Here is a 17,559-nt window from a genome sequence, read left to right as displayed (position 1 = left end):
CACCATTATCAAACCTCGGCTGTATAAGGAAACTTGATATTTGTCTCCGCCTAACATTTGTGATAAGGCTGTAAGCCTGTTTACCGCTTACGGAAAACATAACTCTTTTAAAATGAAAATAAACAAGCATCAGACATACGATAAAAAATTTCAAAAGCAGTTAGGTAACACTTAGAATAACATTTACCAAGAAACATGCACTTAGTATCTTTAGATAGTCACATTGTGTTAATGGATCAGGTTCAGCACATTGTGCACGTGTAATTATAGGGTGCAGCCATATTGCCTATAAATATCTCCAGTTCAATGATGGTTTACATGATACAGCCGAGGTTAGATGAGGTATGAATCGGCCGAGGTGTTCCGAGTGATATAGCCAGTTCCTATTTTTAAACCGAGAATTTCTATTTTTTAGTTGTTTACCTCATTCACAAAAAAATCTACAGACTGGATTTCGTTGTGAACTTGGTAAATATTAGGCTTTATTAATAGTACATTCATAATAATGAACATTTTTATCAGGATTGGCAGATTGTGAGCAGGGCTGGTAACTTTTAAACATAGCCAGCCCTGTGTCTGCTATTTACAGTGAATTTCCAACCCTGGTATTGACCAGTTATGTAAGCATTGAATTATTATTTTTTGAATGATGTAGTGTCATAATGGCAACAATGTGTCCAAACAAATCGGAGTAAGGCATGTTAGTGCATTATGAAAATTTATTTGAACACACCCTTGCAGGTATGAGACTACATCTTTCAAAATGATAATTCAGTGCTTGTATTTACATTTTTTTTAACTCCCTGCCTTGTCTGCATTTTTGCTTTCTATTTCAAAATCCTGGTATTATCCTTTGGGTAAGTTATAATTATGGAAGAGTCATTGCAGCAGTTACTACCATTCAAGAAAAGAGTATACACAGTGAAAAATTTTGATTACCCAAATTTGATTTTTTTTTTTGAAAAGCTGATAGTAATTACTAAGTTTATTTATTAACAAATGATACAATGTGACTAGTAAGCAAACAATTTATATGTAAAAACTAAGTAATCTTATATTCATTTGCCAGACAGACCCTAGTGGTTGGGTTTTGTGTGAAAAGTGTATATATAACTTATTAAACTGTCTAATACATATCATTAGGTGAAACAAAAATAAATGTAAATATATTAAGTTAAGGACATATGCAATGTACCTTTCCTACTGATAATTTTTCAGGATATTCTTAATTTAAGATTATAGTGCCATCAGATTTTTGTAGACAAAAAATCAGCATGCATTACCAGGGGTTTTGAAAAGATTGATGAAAATTTTTGTATATAAATTCAAAGAAAAATATACAAAAATTACTAAACGTATATTGTAAATGCTTGTTTATCCAAACTTGTTTTAGAAGAAGTGTATAGACATTAAAATGTAGCACAAAGTTCCTTTAAATATTGGAACTCATCAACTCCAGGGAAAAAGTCAATAAAGTTCAAACTACGTTGCCTATTTCCTTAAATACCTTAAATGTCTTTTTATGCTTATAACTATTTAACGTAATATTATGGTTAAAGCATTACATATAGTCAGAGGTCATTGTTTATTCTCACAAAGAATTTGATTTGATATACTTTGTGTTTTATAGTGGTTGTATAGAAGATAGGGAAAGAATAAGATTACTTTGAAATAAAAGAAAGCTGGAAAAACATACATTTTTTAGGAACTGTTGTTGTCAAACCTGAACCTGTTGGGAAAAGAGGAACATTTTCTGGACCTGAATTTCGTTCAAAGAAGAAAGAAAAGAAAGAGCCAAGTACAGGTTATCACCATCAAATTGTCTATATTTGTGATTCAGAAAAGATAATTTTCTCTGCAGGATAGTTTTTTTTTTTTACTTTCATCAAGGTACATCTATAAAGATTAAAATTTGTCAGCAGCTATTAAATCCATCATTTCTAATCTTGATAGGATTATCATGATTTGTGTATAGTATATGTAATTCTGAGAAATATATGCAAAATCTTGCAATATGAAATTCATTCCACAGATTTCAATTCCGCAAGTGCCAACTTAGGTAGAGTATCGTGTACAGCCTGTGGAGAGCAGGTCAACACCAATAAATCTGGTAGTGTCAGGAAGCACCCTCAGCTTAAGGTCCTAGTTTGTAAGGTACAGAAATTACAATGTACTTGTCTTTATACTGCCAATGTTGCTTAATGGCCAAGTGAAATATTCAAGTGTAATCATACTAAAAAATTAAAATAAAATGTTAATTCTAATTGTTCAGATCAAGTTAATGTAAGGTATAACTGACATTGTTCTTACATTTCATAATAACAAAAGTTATCAAATGATGAAACTTTGTCGACTTTGAGATAAAAGTGTTTCAACATTATTTTGTAGTTGGTATATTAATATATAGAGCAATTCAGTTTAGGTACACAAAGAAATTTAGTATACTTTCATGTTAAATACTAAAATCTGATTGGTTTAGACGCATTTAACAATCCATAATGTTACCCTCAGCATTAGCAACACACTTGACAACGGGTAACATTACGAAAATGTCACATGCGTTCAAATCATGCGCGTACGGTTCACCGTAGAATTCTCAAAACGTCAGTTGTGCGTTTGAAAGAAGCCGAATAGACGATGTCAATAAAAGCTTGCGTCCGATGTAGCTTACTTGAAAACAACAAACGACAGACGAAACATCCTTGCGAGTGCAAACTTTAGATGATAAAGGACTTTTTGAGTAGCAAACAAACAATAAAGAGGTTGGTAAATCTTTTCCGAAGCTTTCTTATTGAGAAAAATAGAAGCGGGGAGTTTGAAAGCTTTCTAAGCGTGAACTTAACGATGATCTCCGAATTTTTTTTATGACATCCGAAATCAATAAGACATTCAGTATAATAAAATAAATAGTGCACGTTTTTGAGGGTAACAGTTGAAATTGACTCCCCAAGGAAAACCATTGTCAACCTCCGCTGACGTGTCGGTTGACAATGGTTTTCCTTGGGGTGTCAATTTCAACTGTTACCCTCAAAAACGTGCACTATTTATATAATACTTACTGTGATGATATATAAATTTATCAATGTCCAGAGTTGCTACAAGTACCATACAAGTGGTCCAATATCTCGGGACAAGGATGGATTGGATGAACAGTGTAGATGGTGCAGTGAAGGAGGGAATCTGTTTGGCTGTGATTTCTGTCACAATGCATTTTGCAAGGCTTGCATCATTAGGAATTTGGGAAGATCTGAAATCAGCAATGTTACGGAAGAAGGTAGTATTAGAGTGTTTCACTTTAAAGGAAATTTTGCACGTAATTTAGTATTAGTATTTGAAATAATTTTAGTATTTCAAACTATTTAATGCTGTAAACCAAAGAAGAAAATTAGTTATTTAAATGTAATGATTATGTTCAAAGGTAAAGACTGGAAATGTTATGTGTGTGATAACACTAAACTGAAACCTTTGCTGGCGGAATGTCAGAAAGTCTTGAACTACATGGAGGCAGAGGATAAAAAAGCAAAGGAGAAAATGAAACAGGCCACCACCCCAAAATCTAATGATGCCAAAAAGTCCAGCGATTCCACCATCAAATCAAATGACACTAGGAAATCCAATGATTCTAAGAAGGAGGCTACAGAATCCAATTCAGAAAACAAAGCTAGCAAACCCACAGATAACAAGCAGTTGATGAAGGTTTTAACTTCTGGGAATGCACCCAACCGATCCTCATCTCCTAGTGAATTCCAGAAAGCCATCCTTACACAACCACATGCTGGCACTACAATCAATACAGAGAAAATTGTAGTAGATCCTATGACTGGTAGGTCAACAAAGTTTGAGATGGTGTATCCCAATGCTAATATTGTACAGACTCAGTATAAGTCTTATGCTCGTCCTGTGCAACCCAAGCCATCCAGCCTTCCCACTGATGGTGTGTCTCTGCCATTCACTGGACTTTTGCCTGGAAATGTTCATAGTATCATATCCAATTTGCTTTCAATGACAGACAATCTTCAACAACTCCTAAGAAATATACAGGAGAATGTTATTGAAGAGTCCAATGTAGACAAGTTACCATTTGAAATTTCTCTCAGAACACTGAATCAAAAGCAAATAGAGGCTAGGCTTACAGCTGGAAATTGTGTGAAAAGTGGTGTGAACTTATTCTTGCAAGAAATGGCAATGAAGACTTCTGCTGCAGGAGTAAAAGCAATGACTCTAAGTCAGAAAGCACCTCGACCTACACTTGCATCTGCCTTGTTAGCAGGAAGTCCTCTGGACAGAAATGGTGGTGCTATGAATGTAGATACTCCTCACAAATTTGATAAACCAGGGGGAGAAAATTCTCCCTTAGTCACCAGTACGCCTAAGCCTAAACCCTCAGATGATGATTTCGATGTCATTGTGCTCAGTCCTTCTCCCAAGAAAGCAGTTACTCAAAAATCTGAGAATGCAGACGCTTGTTCTACTTTGCAGGATAATGATGATGTTACAATGGTAAGTGAAAATGATAGAGCTGAAAAAGAACTATTGAAAGATGCTGCCGAGGAGATAGGAGATGAGGAGAATGACTCTGATAATGAAATTGAAAATGATGAATCCAGTGTAAAGGAAGGAAGAAAAAGAAAAGATGACAAAGATGGTGAGAGTGTAAACTCAGAAAATGAAGATGGAGAATCTAGTGAAAAGAAAGGAAAGAAAAAGACAAAAAAATTAGTTATAAAATTAGGGAATACATCTAAATCTAGTGACAAAAAAGGCAAGAATGACAACTCTGGTCAAGAAAAAGATGACAAAGAAAAAGTATCCTCTACCACAAAGGATGATGATGAAGAAGATAGTTCAAATTCATCCAGGAAAACCAGAAGCAAGAAAAAAGATGAAACAGACTCAGAGGAAAAAGAGTGCAAGCCAATCAGAAAAACACGGAGTAAGTCACAAAATTCGGAGAGTGATTCTGACTCCAGCCAGTCTAGAGGAAAAATGTCACCTAAAAAGAAGGAAAATAATGATAAATCCAAAAGTAGTGAGGATAAGAAAAGTAAGAAAGAAGATTTGAGTTCTAAAAAGAATTTAAATGCATCAAAATCGGACAAAGACAAAAAAAGTGATAGTAAAGGAAAATCTAAGGATGATGATCATATAGATAAGGAAGAAAAATCTAAGGATGATGATGATGTAGATAAGAAAGAAAGAGTTAAGAGTGGGAATGACACAGATGAGGAAGATAGTGACAGCAATGAGACTGAGGAGGAAAGTGACAGCGATTCAAGTAAAGATGAAGATTTTGTCGTCTCCAAATCCCGACGTTCTTCTAGAAGGTTAAAGAAGTCAGGTATTACCATATAAGATTTCATTTCTATTTGATGACTTTCTTTTTTACCAAAAAAATATGGTCTTCATGAAAATAACCTTTTTATGGGTATGTCTTTTTACCACAAGGTACCACAAGGAACCACAAGGAATCACAAGGAACCACAAGGAACCCCAGGGATACCACAAGGTACCCCAGGGACACCATATACAACCTTAATTATTCTAAATATGGTTTATATGCACTTGTAAATTAGAAAAAAAATGTTTTTGAAAGACAAATTAACACTTTTAAATTAATTGTCTTAAATATAGAGGAGTTACCCAAGTTAAAAATTTATAGGTAATATTAATTAATTAAACAATTAAGCTCAATTATGCATGTTTAGTTTTGAAGAACTTTAATATTTTATATGGTGTAAAGAAATAATCATGTTTTAACTATGATTTGTGTATTTCAATACACAAAACCAAAGGGCACTCACATAAAACCAAATAATACTCTTAAGGTACCACAAGAAATCCCAGTGTACCCTAGGACACCCAATTCAACATTAATAAATGTACATGTAAATATGGTTTATATTTGCACTTGTAAATGACACAGTAACTGTTTACTGTATATACTTCAATACACAAATCAAAAGGATACTCGCTTAAGAACCAAAGGATAGCCTTAAGTTACCACAAGGACATCCCAGGGTAACCCGAAGAATATCCCAAAATACCCCAAGGACACCCAGTTGGACCTTTATAAATCTAAAAATGGTTTTATGCTTTTGTAAATAACATAGTAACTGTTTATTGCATATTTTAATACACAAAAAAGGATACCAAGGAAACCCTAGGTATCTGAAGAATACCCTTAAGTATCCCAATAATGAGCCATATCACTGACATCCAATTCAGCTTTAATAAATGTAAATATGGTTTATGTGCATTTTTTAATTACATCATTATCTGTTTATTGTTTATTTCAATACAAAAAACATTTTTTTTTAGGATTCAAAGGACCCCAAGGGTACACCAATGACACCTCATTCAAAGTTAATAAATCTATAAATATGGTTCATACATGTATGCATTTGTAAGTTAGATACATGTATTTTAGTCTTGCTGAGGTTTACCAGTATATGTGAATTATATGCCATTCACGGTATACAAGGTAATGACCCTTGTATGTATTATGGTCATCAAAAAATTTCAGCCAATCTGATTGCTTAGAATTATTCACTCACAATTTCAGACAAATTGTCAATTCATCTGTGTTAATTATCTGCTATAATGAAAAAGTATATACAAATTTAATTTCAATGTCAGTTGTTATTTACCTGAACAAAGAAAATGCAACAATAAATCATCCTAAATTTTTTGCAGCATGATGACTATAACTTACAAAACTTTATACATAAAAAATATAACTCGTACATGAAGGGTCATAAAAAAAAAAATTTTATACCCCACGCAACAAGTTGCATGAGGTATAATGTTTTTGACCCGTCCGTCAGTCAGTCAGTCAGTCCGTCAGTCCTGTTTTATTTTGTCAGCACAACTCCTCATAAACTGCTGCACAGAATTTCGTCAAACTTTGTAGATATTTAGTACACAGTGTGTAGATGTGCATATTAACCAGGAAATTTCGATTCCTTTATTTTTCTGGGAATTTCGGCACTTTTCAACTTAGATTTTTGACCATATCTTGAATATAGAAATGAACAGTTTGTTAGTGCAACTCCTCTTATACCGCTGCACAGAATTTGGTTAACCTTTGCAGATATTTAGTACACAGTGTGTAGATATGCATATTACCAGGAAATTCCGATTCCATTATTTTTCTGGGAATTTCGGCACTTTTCAACTTCGATTTTTGGCCATATCTTGAATATAGAGATGAACAGTTTGTTAGTGCAACTTCTCTTAAACCGCTGCACAGAATTTGATTAAACTTTGCAGATATTTAGTACACAGTGTGTAGATATGCATATTACCAGGAAATTCCGATTCCATTATTTTTGCCTTAAGAGTTTTGCCTATTATTGAAGAAACTTTCCAGCTAGGTAATAAGGAAATCCCTTGGAATCAGCTTTTGTAATGAAATTTTATGTGAAATATTTTATGATCTTAAAAGACCCCTATTGATTTTGAGATCAAAATATTATTGATTTAACACACACACACACACACACCCTATCTTGGATAGTTCTCACCCCCCACCCCCACCCCTCAAATTGGTGCTTTGCCTAAATAATTTCATAAGTACAGTATATAAACAAATTCATATGACTACATCATAATTTTGTTTCCATCAATTATATGAATGTGTAAATTGTCATGTGTTGGACACGGACTTACACTCATTAACAAATCGAAATCACTGAGGAATTTAAATAACAGTTTGTTTGCATAACTCCTGTACTGAATTTCCTGAAACTTTGTAGGTATTTATAGATTTGTATATTACCAAGAAATTTTGATTCCATTATTTATCTAGAAACTTCAGCCCAATTAAATTTGTAACATACAAAGATTTGAATGTCCTTATATGCAAGAAGTTTTGGTGTGATGATTTTTTGCAAGTAATGCCCCTTTTTGAATTATACTGTGTATTTAAAATGCATTGAGTCCATTCATTATGTGTTGCATTGTCGAGTTTTGGGGGAGGGTGGGGTATGTGAGCTTGCTCACTTTTTCTTTCATTGCAATAGGATAATTTTTGTCAACATACAGCTATACACGAGAATATAGGTATTACTGCCCAACCCTAGAAGCCTTATGGTGACTTAACTTGCATGGATGATGCATCTCAGGATGTATACACTACCACACTTGCTTCAGATGCTGGATCTGACCTACTGGTATATTTTTTGGTTGAGTGACCAGAGATTTTTTTTTTGGTGCAGGTCTCATTCTAGCTAAAGTAACTGTAAGCCCTATGGTGACCAATCATTGAACAGATAAAGATTTGGAGCAAGCCCATTCCTATATATTACATACAGTACAACCTTTAAAACATCCTACGAAAACCAAACATGTTTAAATCTTGCACTAATTACTACCCCAATATTTATAAAGGTGAGACTTTGTCATACTTATAAAGGTAACAATTGACCTGTAGAGATGACCTGTGTAATCTTTGATTTAATACTTTATATATTTTGATATTTCTCAAGTACATGCCAGTTTTGCTACATTTGATTGTGTTATTTATTATAACTTAAAATTTATAATAAGTCAATTCTTGTTTGATTCATAATGCATATATCTTAAAACTAATATTTTGGCACCTGTAATGTTTGCATTCTTTATAAATACATTAACTTAAAGCTATATATGGCATATCTGAGGTAAAAAATAAAAATACGTACGAGATAGAATGTAGTTGAACATGATATTTGTTATTTACGTTCAAATTAAAATTTTCACTGATTCTGAACTTGAATAACCCCACGTTTCTATAGTTAAAATGACTTTAAACTGTGTCTGATATTTAAATGCGGAGTCAGTAAATAAATCGATTATTGTTTTACCCTTAAATTTCTAATATCTATGAAACGTGATTGATTTAAATTGTGTAATTTACAGGAAAGTCCTATCCTTATATAAAGTAATTAAAACAAATAGAAAGATCTTTTTAATTTTACTTAGTCTGAACTTATGAAAAATACGCCATATATGACTTAAAAAAAAAAAATCGTAATTCATTCTCATGCAAGTTTAATAATTATAATTCACACATATTGTATTAATAAATTATCTCCTATAGGATAGTAAATAGCTTGGCTACTTGTCTCAATCTATTAATATTACCTGGTAGTAACTGCATGGTTAGTTTTGTAGATCTATATTTATTAGAGAACAAAGTTCACTTACTAATAGGACCTTTTTTGGCCTTGTGAATTTCTGAAGAATCAAATCTGCTCAGTCTTCATTGAAAATATGTTAAAATTTCACTTGGAACCTCAGTGACTGCATACCAATTAAAAATGACATAATTTTCTCTCTAGTCCATGTATTAATAATTATGAAGTCATGAGTTGCCTCATTTTCCTCAAATCCTGAAAAAACTCTTTAAAAACGGTCAAAAAATGAAGCTGTTTTTCAATATTTTGCATAGTCCCCAACCTCTGATATAAATTGTTTATTTATATATTGAAAGAGCTGTTTCAGAAGATTTTTATCCATGAAATTTTATTTTGGATCATGGGGTGGGCTCATATTTTAATTATTAACTGAAGATGCTCAAATTCGTCCATTTTCTTCAAAATTCAGGAATATTGTAATTTCATCAAGCCTACTTTCCAATACCTGAACCCTCAAAGGAAACTTTTTTATGGGAAATGAAAGCAATATGTCTCTTTATATTGAGGTTTAAAATGGAATCTTGGGACTTTGTCAGTTAATTGGTATATATAGGGACATGCAGAGCCATTTTAAGGAGTTAGTGGACTTTTTTATGCCACAAAGAAGTGAATCCACATTCACTTTTTTTTTTTTTTTTTTTTTTTTTTTACAAAATCACATGGATTTTTAATAAAAAATTATTTTAAAAAATTTTGCATACAATTTTTTTGAACTCTGAGAATTGTTATTTAAAAACCCCAAAAGAAATAATTCAGACTGAAACATTATCATTATTAAGGGAGATCTGTCAAGTTCCCCACAAACCATAAAGTTTGGTATTTTTTTAAAAATGTTTTTAATTACCTCAAAATGGGTTTACAGAATTTTTTTTAGGAAATCAGCTAGTTTCTCATCAATTAAGTTTAATATCGTGATAACCCTTGGCCAACTTTAGTTGATATTGTTAATTTTACCAATGGCAGGCACCATATATGATTCACTGATGCAGGAAAGAATGGGTTATACATTTATTTTATTTTTTATAAACAATTTTCAAAATTATTGCCCATCTTTAGCAGACTGTAGATCTGTAGAAAAGTTGAAAGTACCAGGGTAGTAGAAACAAGACTCAAGTTTGGAAAAAAATGTGTCAGCTTCAGGTATTTTTGTAAAACATATTATTTTATTTAACAATTTCCAGCTAAATATAGTGACACATATCCTATGTAAATGGTACAAGAAAAACTTATTAAGTTTGTTGATTATATAAAACCCAGGTATTTTATCACCAACCATGCAGTTTTACATTTGTTTATACGGTTTATTCCCACTTAGCCAAAATTTTGATTTTCTTATTCCCATCTAGCCAAAATTGGGATTTTCACACCTGGGTGGTCACCTGTGTATAGTCTGTTTTAGGCTTATTACCTGTAATAATCACCTGTGTTGTACAAGGTTCATTATTAAAATATCTATCATTAATATTTTTATTAGATATTAATTAACCAGGTTCTACATATTTATAATTTTAACTGTTTAAAATATATACATACATGTATATATCAATACCATGGCATTTTTAAAAAAATATATAATTTTAGTTAATTTACATTTTTGGATCTTAAATTAAAAGAATAAACAATGTTAAGAATGATTTTTATAAAAGAATAAATAAATAAATAAATGAAAAAATAATTTTAATTCATCAACAAAGAGATAAATAATTTTTTGACAATAAACAATTTTTATGTATTTGGATTATAACTTAACTAATACAATTTAAAAGAGGAAAACAATGAAAAAAATAAAAAATTTGATTTATTTTTGCAGAAATAATGAGCTATTAAAAATGCATGATACAAAGATAGAAAGGGGTCGTTTATACACCTAAGGTATGGTGTAACCAGTCCTTGTGTACCTTGTGTATACACAAGTTAATCACTGAAAACTGTTGATCATCACTGATGATTACCTGAAATTGTGGATATATGCATGCATGCAAACAAGAAACCCTGTACACAAGAGAGTTCTCCATATGACATTGAAAATAAATGTATGCTATCATTTCTATATTCCATATAACTTCTCTCTTAATTGAGATGATCATATTCTGTACAATCTATAGAAATTCGTACAATGCCATGAATGCATGATGATTTATTTTTTAATAAATGTATCAATCTAATATAGAGAAATTTAATAAGTTTGAATTCATGCATTTCCATAACAAAGAAACTCACAACCTTGGACTTCCTTTTTACATGTACATGATTGTTTTTATATTGTATTAAGGAATAAATGCTATGAAAACAATGAACGAAAATGTTTTGTTGAGAAAAGTTTTTGTGTTTATATATATATATTTAGTTTTTCTAGTTTATTTCCTGTGATTTTTACCCAGGAAATTTTTTCAAAAGCAGTGTAGTTTTAGTAAATTAACTGAAATTATTGTTGTTTACTTACATTTGGATATATAAGGTGTGTGAATTCAAAAATTAGAAATTTTGGAGAAAATTCAGTTTGTTTTAACATATTTTTCAATTATATGATCATAATATGTATATATACATTCTAGTTGAATACTTTTTAAGTATATCAATAGAATACACAAATCCATAGAAAAGTTTCAGAATTAATTTTTATTAACCAGTGTTAACAGAATTTTATTTAAAAAATTAGAACTTTTATTTAAAAAGACAAATCTCCACCAAAAATTTGATCATATACAGACAGTCAGACCATAAATTTAACTCATGTAGAAAGTTTAATAAATGATGTGTTAAAATTAATTCCCAACAAATTACTTAATATCAATTTATATAAGGCAATTCTGAAAACTAAATAAAACAAAAAAAGAATTTTGAAAGTGTTATTTTTTTTAAATACAAGATTTAATGGAAGTGATTCTATTTAACCTCATTTTGTTGCACTAGCTCCTGACTTCTGATATATTGTTTACAAAAAAACATCATCTTAAATTTATAACACACTCATTTTTTTTTATTTTGTAATTAAAGGCACTTCATTGTTTGGAAATCGTAAACCATTTATGGGTAGTTTTTCATACTTTCTAGACTTGAATGAGGATGCAAGTTTTTTTCCCCAATATAGTTGCACTTCTGACATAAATAATTTATTTTATGTGTTAAATACCAGGGGCAGAAGGGGTTTTAAAAGAAATAATTTGAAAATGGCACCGTATGCATTTTCTCAACACAACTGTAAGCACTTTCAAAAGAAGATTTTCAAAAAAATGATGCTTTTTCACTATATTACCAATAGATCCTCACCCTACACCAGAACCCCTAGCTTACCCACAGGCCATAAAGCTTCACAATTTTGTAAGAGGCACCCTTGCTCATATATGCATCACACCATGCATTTACTTGTAACATGTTTGCCTAATTTAATATCCTAGAGTAAAGAATATTTTGAAAGAAATAATGCTTTTTCACCAGATTACCCTAAAACCTGACCCCTAGCTGGGCCACAAATTTTACAATTGATAGAGAGCTCAATTAATGCTTATTACATTCATGTCAACAGTTTGACTATTGAATTTCCAAGATTAAAGAAGAAGATTTTATCAATTGCATTTACAATGTATTTTGATGGTTTTAGTCCCATCCTTCAAGCCCAGAAGGGGAGAGGGGTCAAGGACCATGAAATTCAAAATTCATGTTTCCCTTTACCTATAAAAACTGGTTAACTTTACCCATAAAACTGGTTAAAATTGGTTCAGTGGTTCAAAAGAAGCTGAAAATTTAAACATTTTATGACCAATGAACAACAAACATAAACAAATCACAACTGGTAGGTCACCTGAATGACTCAGGTGACCTAAAAAAATTATATTTACAATAAACAGTTTACTTTGTAATTAACAAATGAACATAAATCATATTTAGATTTATTAAGGTTGAATGGAATGTCATTTATTAATCTAAGTGGTTCTTTGGGTTTGTTTGTTGGGATTTCATCATGATCCTAAATGTCCCTTGGGGTTCTTTTATTCTTTATGTTTTGTATTATACAAATATACAATAAACAGTTATAATTCATAATTAACAAGTGCATTTAAACCATGAAAAGATTTTTTAAAAGTTGAATTGAGTGTCATTTGGATTTTCTTTCAGGTACCTTGGCTTAAATCCTAGTGGTACAGGGGTTATCATTAGGATTCTTCTTGGATATCAACTTTTGGTTTGTGTATCGACTACTGCAATACACAATTAACCATTAACTTTTTGTACATCATAAAAAGATACAATAATTTAACTGTTCCTCTGAACTATAAATGCATAATTTAGCTTAAATAAGTATATTTACTTTTAAATTTTTAACTTGGATAACTGCTCTATATTTAAGACAATTAAAGTGTTAAATTGCCTTTCAAAAACATTTTTTTCTAATTTACAAGTGCATATAAACCATATTTAGAATAATTAAGGTTGTATATGGTGTCCCTGGGGTACCTTGTGGTATCCCTGGGGTTCCTTGTGGTTCCTTGTGGTATCCTTGTGGTACCTTGTGGTTCCTTGTGGTAAAAAGACGCACCCCCTTTTTATGAATATTTAGATAGACTTTCTTGCTAAAACAGTAATGCCAATTTTAATTAAGCTGCCTAAAAGCATATTGAGGTTATAGGAATTCAAGTTTATTAGAACCTTTCTAAAGGGAGATGATGAATAAGTTGATTCATCATCGGATACCCATGGGTGATCTTGTCTTTTACTTATCACCCATAGGCAAACTCGCTGAAATGTCGTATGTAATTAATATGCGCGTGTCATTTAATTGGCAATTATAAGGAATCACAGTTTACATTAAGTATGTATGTTCGGTAATAGCAAATGCTTTTCAGTAGTTGACACAAAGTTTGCAAACAAATCCACTCACCAGTGCATTTAGCAGCATGAGAAAAGTACTCCTATATTATTCCTGAATTGTATTTAATGCCAGTGACATGTATGATGTGTCTTTTATTGTTTTAAAACAAATTTCGCATGTTTTAACAGTGTCACGATATTACCATAAATAGCAAACTTATAAACGTATTTTCAAAATTAAGGAGTTCCAACTTTCTGATTGGTTGTCTATAATTGATGATTTTGCATAAAAAACAAGGATATTTCTGCGAGTTTTCCCATGGGTCATGAGTAAAGACGAGATCACCCATCCAACAATGGGTATCCAACAATGAAGCTAAGTAAAAAGGATGGGTACATTTAAATATTAGTATGTCACTAAAAATCTTACATGATGCATGTTTTAAGTAATTCAGTTAAACGTGTCTTCAGGGGCCTCTTTGGATACCCATCATGTAGTTGTTCACACCAGGGCCTTGGGGAGTAGTGGGGCTATTTAGGGTTCTAACCCTTTTTGAAGGAATAGAGATAGAAGAAAAACAGAGAAAGTCTCTCTCTCTCTCTCTCTCTCTCTCTCTCTCTCTCAATAAATTCTCATTGATAATTGGTTGACTAACAAGACCCATTGTCTGATTAAGAATGTAAATACTGATGTTACTTGACATGTTTAAGAGGAAGTAATCAGATCACATAAGCACTGTTTTACTTTCTTAAAAAATATTTATTTTAGCCTCAGCTAAAAAGCCTGACAAGAAGAAAAAGAGTAAGGATGATTCATCTGATTTTGATTCAGACTTGGAGAAAGATATTGAAAAATTATCCAAGAATCCTACTAAATCCTCAAAATCTCGCACAACAAGGAGCAGTGCTAAATCAGAGAAGTCAACAAAAAAGCCAAAAAGATCTGGTAAAATTAAAGATGAATTTTACAGATGCAGTTTTTAGTACAAGTCTTCTGAAAATTTGAGGTATATGTATATTTAATGCTGAAATTTTCTGTATTGTAGAGGGGGAAAAGAAAACTGGCAAAAAGAAAGGGATTTCGGGGGATGTCAGCTCTACTGATGATGATAAAACGGAGGAAGATGATGACAACACTGAAATTGATGAGCCAGAGGGAGAAATTGACATGGTAAATAGATATCATTAAATTGTTAGTGAAATCCATGAAAATTCAAGATTGCATCTGGTCTGTGAAAATAGTGATGAAGTGACCTGAAAAAAGACATTTCGAAAGAAAAGAAAAATCATTAAGGACATTTTCATTAGATTTGATAATTTTAATTAAAACCTCTTTGAAGGATTGCTCTGCAAATGCCCAAGCAAAAGAAGACTTGTTAAAAGAAATGGAAGAAGAGGCGACAGACGAGGATAACGATCAGGATAGCAGTGATTCAGGTATCCTTCTAAGTCACTCAGTTGACCTATTATTGCTAGCTGTTTTTGTGTGTTTTTACGAAGTATTTTTATATTTCTAATTGTGAATTTACATTAATAGAAATTTTAAATTTGTTATTGGAATTCTATAACAATTGATCATTTCATACATTTTCACTTGTTATTATGCTGCAGTTTTATTAGTTGCTGCATATGTGACATGGTTTTTGTTAGTCAGTCACTTTCCAAATGCAGACAGTCTTGCATAAAGTAACGCAGCATATTCAGCCCTGGATTTCTGAAAGAGAATGAGATACATGGAGCTTTTGTTTTCTTTTCTGAAATTCTGTATGTAAGAAATTAATTTTGTTTAAAAGCATGTGGAAATACAGTTGTTGATAACAATAAGCTTAATTTACAGAAGTCATAATCACACCAAAAAAGAAGAGGAATGCTGTAAAGAAAGCAAAGTACACCATTGACTCGGACAGTGCGACAGAGGAAGACATGCCTAAGAAAAAGAAAAAACGAGATGAGTTGCTTGATGCAAAGCTGTCAAGTAGTGACTCCGATGTTGTATCCAGAAAGAAAAGGTATTTGAAACATTGATAGAAATAAATACACGTACCTTTGCTATTGCATAACAGGGTACATGTACATGTAAAGTACAAGTAAAATCATTTCATGTTAAGTATAAACTTGAGTAATGTACAAGGTATGTTATTTCTGCATAAAATGCACACAGAATATACAGTAAAACTAGCATAAACTACATGAAATTAATGTTTTTCAGGCCTTCGCGAATCCCTTTTGAGGTAGCCGCATTGCAATTTTGATTGTATTTTCAATAAAATAGAAAGTTGATAATGCAGGAACCAACTTGGAAAAAAAATTCTGCCCTCATTTTCTCAAAGTTTTGCACTCGATTTTTGTTTCTGTTATCCATTTCCTATAAACCTGGACTTGATAGCCATTCAACATGGACACTTTGTGGGCGAAAAATAAAAAGTATGCAAATATATTTGGTAATTTTCTGAGATGTTAAATATATCTACAGAATGACTCCAGTATAACAGAAGAAAGCATTTTCATTGATAATTTTACAGTAAATTCTGGAATAAAAAAATGCCTTCCGCATTTATTTTATAGACGATTAAAAGATAAAAAAGGTCCTCCCACCTGCATCTGTTTTTTTTTTTTAAGAAAATTGGCCTGAGAACCGTAACATCAATTTTACTTATCCTTATAAAAAAGTGCCAAGGACAATTTTTTTTCTTTAATTCATTATATTGGTTAAGTTCATAATGCCTTTTAAAACTACTGTTATTTCATAATGAGCATCATTGTTATCACTTTATTTTACTGTCCTGTATGTGTTTTTGAGAATGTGCAGTTTGTGTTGTTCACTTGGCATGATGAACATGTAGGGATAATCATCATGCCTGTAACTACAAAATCAAAAAGAAAAACTTTTAATACATTTTGTGAATGAAAGGACTCTTAAATATTGTACTGTACATGTAGCAAGAAGAGGAAAGCAAAGTCCTCCAGCAATGACACAACTGAGACAGATAGTGAGGATGAATTTATTGCATTGGGAAAGAAGAAAAAGGGAAAGGCTGGTAAAAAGAAGGCAGGGACTGGAAAGGCTAGGAAGAGGAGAAGGATCAAAGCTCCCAGCAGTTCTGATGATGACGAGGAGGCCGTAAGTGAAGATGAAAATGAAGAGGTTAGTTTTCTGTCTGGTCTTTGACAAAGAATTGGCACTGTTCTTTAACACATAGTAAATGCTATGTGATCATTGGTGATGTAAAATCAAAATCCACCATATCAGTCCATCTTAAAAAAATCTCAGTATTTTAGCTTTATACAGGTACAGCACAATGCTGAGCACATTGTTTAATCATGTTATGTTGGTGAACAATTGTCACTGATTTACCAGTATTAGAAATGAGGTGCAATGTCTTTTAGGGTGCAAGCAGATCTGAAGATGAAGGCGATCCAAATACACCAAAAAGACTCAAGAGGAAAAAAATTAGAAAAATAAAATCGGAAAAGAAATTGACCTCTGAGACTAAGTCAGCTGCTAAAGCTGAGGAGGAAAGAAGGAAAAGGATAGCAGAAAAACAGAAAATAGTAAGTCTACAATGATTCATTT

The 17,559-nt window shown here is 31.8% G+C and overlaps 1 protein-coding gene across 1 annotated transcript in view; it reads left to right on the top strand.

The window, feature by feature from the left end:
• LOC133197390 (transcriptional regulator ATRX-like) overlaps positions 1 to 17,559 on the top strand; it is a 43,209-nt gene that overhangs the window by 635 nt on the left and 25,015 nt on the right. The window contains exons 3-12 of the mRNA XM_061333398.1: positions 1,706 to 1,804; positions 2,033 to 2,154; positions 3,091 to 3,274; positions 3,419 to 5,338; positions 14,761 to 14,931; positions 15,032 to 15,156; positions 15,326 to 15,422; positions 15,823 to 15,994; positions 16,926 to 17,130; positions 17,373 to 17,537. Coding sequence (XP_061189382.1) covers positions 1,706 to 1,804; positions 2,033 to 2,154; positions 3,091 to 3,274; positions 3,419 to 5,338; positions 14,761 to 14,931; positions 15,032 to 15,156; positions 15,326 to 15,422; positions 15,823 to 15,994; positions 16,926 to 17,130; positions 17,373 to 17,537 — 3,260 coding nt within the window. The remainder of the gene's footprint in view (positions 1 to 1,705; positions 1,805 to 2,032; positions 2,155 to 3,090; positions 3,275 to 3,418; positions 5,339 to 14,760; positions 14,932 to 15,031; positions 15,157 to 15,325; positions 15,423 to 15,822; positions 15,995 to 16,925; positions 17,131 to 17,372; positions 17,538 to 17,559) is intronic.

This window comes from Saccostrea echinata, unplaced genomic scaffold, assembly GCF_033153115.1.
Source record: "Saccostrea echinata isolate AGI-Se365-2 ecotype Australia unplaced genomic scaffold, CSIRO_AGI_Sech_v1 ptg000030l, whole genome shotgun sequence".
Taxonomy (NCBI): domain Eukaryota; kingdom Metazoa; phylum Mollusca; class Bivalvia; order Ostreida; family Ostreidae; genus Saccostrea; species Saccostrea echinata.
Note: the sequence above shows the minus strand (reverse complement) of the source record. Positions and strands in the feature narration are given on the sequence as shown.